General features: G+C 45.8%; 1 protein-coding gene across 1 annotated transcript; it reads left to right on the top strand.

The window, feature by feature from the left end:
- Positions 1 to 355: 355 nt before the first annotated feature.
- Positions 356 to 2192, top strand: c2cd4a (C2 calcium dependent domain containing 4A). Its single transcript, XM_083667389.1, has 2 exons — positions 356 to 497; positions 698 to 2192. Exon 2 carries the CDS (start codon positions 725 to 727, stop codon positions 2084 to 2086), a length of 1362 nt encoding a protein of 453 aa, XP_083523515.1. The 5' UTR covers positions 356 to 497; positions 698 to 724; the 3' UTR covers positions 2087 to 2192.
- Positions 2193 to 2887: the final 695 nt, after the last annotated feature.

A 2887-nucleotide genomic window follows, 5' to 3' on the forward strand; every position in this document is an offset into this window, starting at 1 on the left:
TTAGAATCACCGGTTTGACCTGAATCATAATGTTATAGTTTCACCTCTGTTGATGTGAACAAACCAAGATTACCTTCCCCCTCTCATCTGCATAGATGGAAAATCAAACACACTAATTAACACGCTTACTTTTTGTCAAATACAATAGTTCACTTCTAGAGTAGTGTTCTTATCTCACTGGTCTTTCCATCTCACTTCTGTGGGCGCAGAGTGCTGTGTTGTGGCTTGGACATTTCCATGGAAACAGATGGCCAAGGAGAGAGGGAGTGTGTTAGTCACACCGGTCTCCTCCCCTCCAGCCGGCTCCTATTTAAACAGCCTGCAGCTCTCACGGCTGTTAACAGATGAGCTGGTCTTGAGAAGAGAGAGTCTGAGTCTGCTACTTAGAGAGCCTCAGCTATCGCTTACAAGACCCCACCACTAACACTTTACCATTAGCTATCTCACAGTTGTGTATGTAAGCACGCAGGGTTGGATTTACCCATATCTCAAACAAGGTAAGCATCATTATTAATAAATAATCAACTTATTATTATTATTTGAAGTATTGTTTTTAGTGATCAATGTAATCCAACTTTGCTCTCAGTTGAATATAGTTTTAATTAAGGTTTTCTTGAGTTTGTATTGTTGTTTGCTTTGTTGGTGACTGAGATGTGGTTCCATGTTATCTCACAAAAATCTCTCCTGACTTTTGCAGAGTTTCCAAGCACCTGACAGAGGACTCATGTGGGTGGTAGACAAGATCCGTGTGTCAGTGGAGAGAACCAACCTGTCTGTCCCCTCAGCGGAATACAACTTCAGAATCTGTGACATCATGTTCGGAGAGAAAACTGACAAAATGAAGAGAGCCGCCCTCTGTCCCAACATCATCACCCCGGATACCATTCCAGAGTTCTGCATCCCGCCCAAGATCCCATCCCTGCAGGAGGTGAAGGTTGTGGAGCAGAGCCGCGCGGCCCCCATCATCAGGGTGTCCCCCTGTGAGAGGGAATACCGCAGGAGAGAGGCCCCGGCACGAGAGCTCATCAGCCAACACATCATCCAGGTGGAGAGTGTGGATGAGGGCCCCTATGACAATGGCTGCAGTGATGAAGAGACCACCAATGCAGATCCCCAGAGCCAGGCTGCCCTCTCCCTGCCCCACATGGCTAAAGCCCAGACCTGCTATGGCTTTTGCACCTTGCTGGAGAGCCCCCACACCAGGAGGAAGGAGTCCCTGTTCCACGACCCTGCCTTCTGTGGTATTCCACTGTTGCTTCCCAGGAGCAGATCCAACACATGTTCCAGAGTCTCTCCATTGTCCTCCTCCTCCTCCCCCTCCTCCTCCCCCTCCTCCTTCAGTCTGAACACCCTGGCCTCAAGACTCTCCCCCAGAGGGTATACATTGAACAGACAGGGCACACTGGACAGTGATACAACATCTTCTGCTGAATCTTCCCCTTTCAGCTCCCCGATGCTCGCCAGGTCCCCACCCAAGTCCTCCCTCTTCAAAACCCTGAGTCATGAGAGGCTACTCTCCCGGAACATGAGGAAGGCTATGCTGTCTAGGAACAACTCACTGTCAACAGATGAGGGCAGCTCCACAGACAATAGCCCCAACATCATGAGACGGGCATCAGAGGGGCTGATCGAGGGCCTGCCCGCCAGCTTTGGACTGGCACCCCCCACAATCTTCCCCTTGGACTTGGTCCTGCACAGGGACAGGGTGATGAAGGAGAGCCTGGTACCCATAGGGAGAGATGGAACCCTACGCCTTTCTGCAGACTACTGCCCTGACAACCAAAGGCTCCGGGTGAGGCTTATCAGTGCTGAAGGGCTGTATGCTCTGTCCGTGGACTCCAAAAGTATCAACTGCAGCGTCAGCCTCTCCTTGGTACCTGGAAAAGTCCAGAAGCAGCGCAGCACAGTCATCAGGAAGAGCCGCAACCCCATCTTCAACGAGGACTTCTTCTTTGATAGTATCTCTGAGGAGGTCCTCTGTGAACGGTCATTACGCTTTAAAGTAGTCAACAAAATGTCCACCATGAAGAGAGACTACAATCTAGGGGACTGTGAACTTCCTCTCACCAGCATTATAACTTTATAAGTTAGATGATTTCCCTTATTTCTTAATTTCTTCATAGAAATGTTATTTATTTTCATACTTTGTACTGTTATTTATTTTATACTGTAAGACAAGGTTTTGTATCAATTAAAACGATGAAAGGTATCTGTTTCCTTGTCTTTTGTATCCAAAGGGGTAATTTTGGAGTAAAGCAATACTCTCTTTTATGACCAGGACTCTTGCCAAGTATGAAACAGAAAATACTGTATAATAGGCCACCATGGTGTTATAAGCCTCTGACAGGTGTAGACCAACGCTATCTCAACTCCCCAGGATTACTCCATTAAATACCACTGAGAATTTCAGAGAGTATTTTCATTGCTCTGTGTTAAGAGGAAAAAGCTTTTAAGTGAGAGCATGACATTCTGAAATAGAAAATGGAATGATTTCTTTTTGGAAATCTGAATAGGCTAAACTCAAGATTCTATAGTTGATTGATATAAGCCATGGCATCAATTATCAAACTTCAAATCAAAATGCCTCATTGGCATACTAGTCAATCAGCTTAATATTCTTTAAGAAGTTCTTTGACTGATTAATTCTGTCGTCATTTCAGTGAACCCCTTTGTCATCATTAGTGAGACATAAACATGGTTGACCAATGTGCTAATGTGAGAGACTCACCTTCTCTTGTTTCCTCTAAGCCTGTTGTTTCCTCTTGACCTTTGCCAGGATTAGAAATATCAGTGGTAACCAGAAACCTTGGTGGACATTTTCGTCTCAAAAGCCGGCTGAATATTAAACAGTCACGACCAGTTCTGACAGTCATTTTATTTCTGAGAA

The sequence above is a fragment of the Argentina silus genome (genome assembly GCF_951799395.1).
Source record: "Argentina silus genome assembly, chromosome: 3".
Classification (NCBI taxonomy): domain Eukaryota; kingdom Metazoa; phylum Chordata; class Actinopteri; order Argentiniformes; family Argentinidae; genus Argentina; species Argentina silus.

Bases quoted from the DNA above. Each gene is read 5' to 3' on its own strand.
- c2cd4a (XM_083667389.1), top strand. From the start codon at position 725: ATGTGGGTGGTAGACAAGATCCGTGTGTCAGTGGAGAGAACCAACCTG.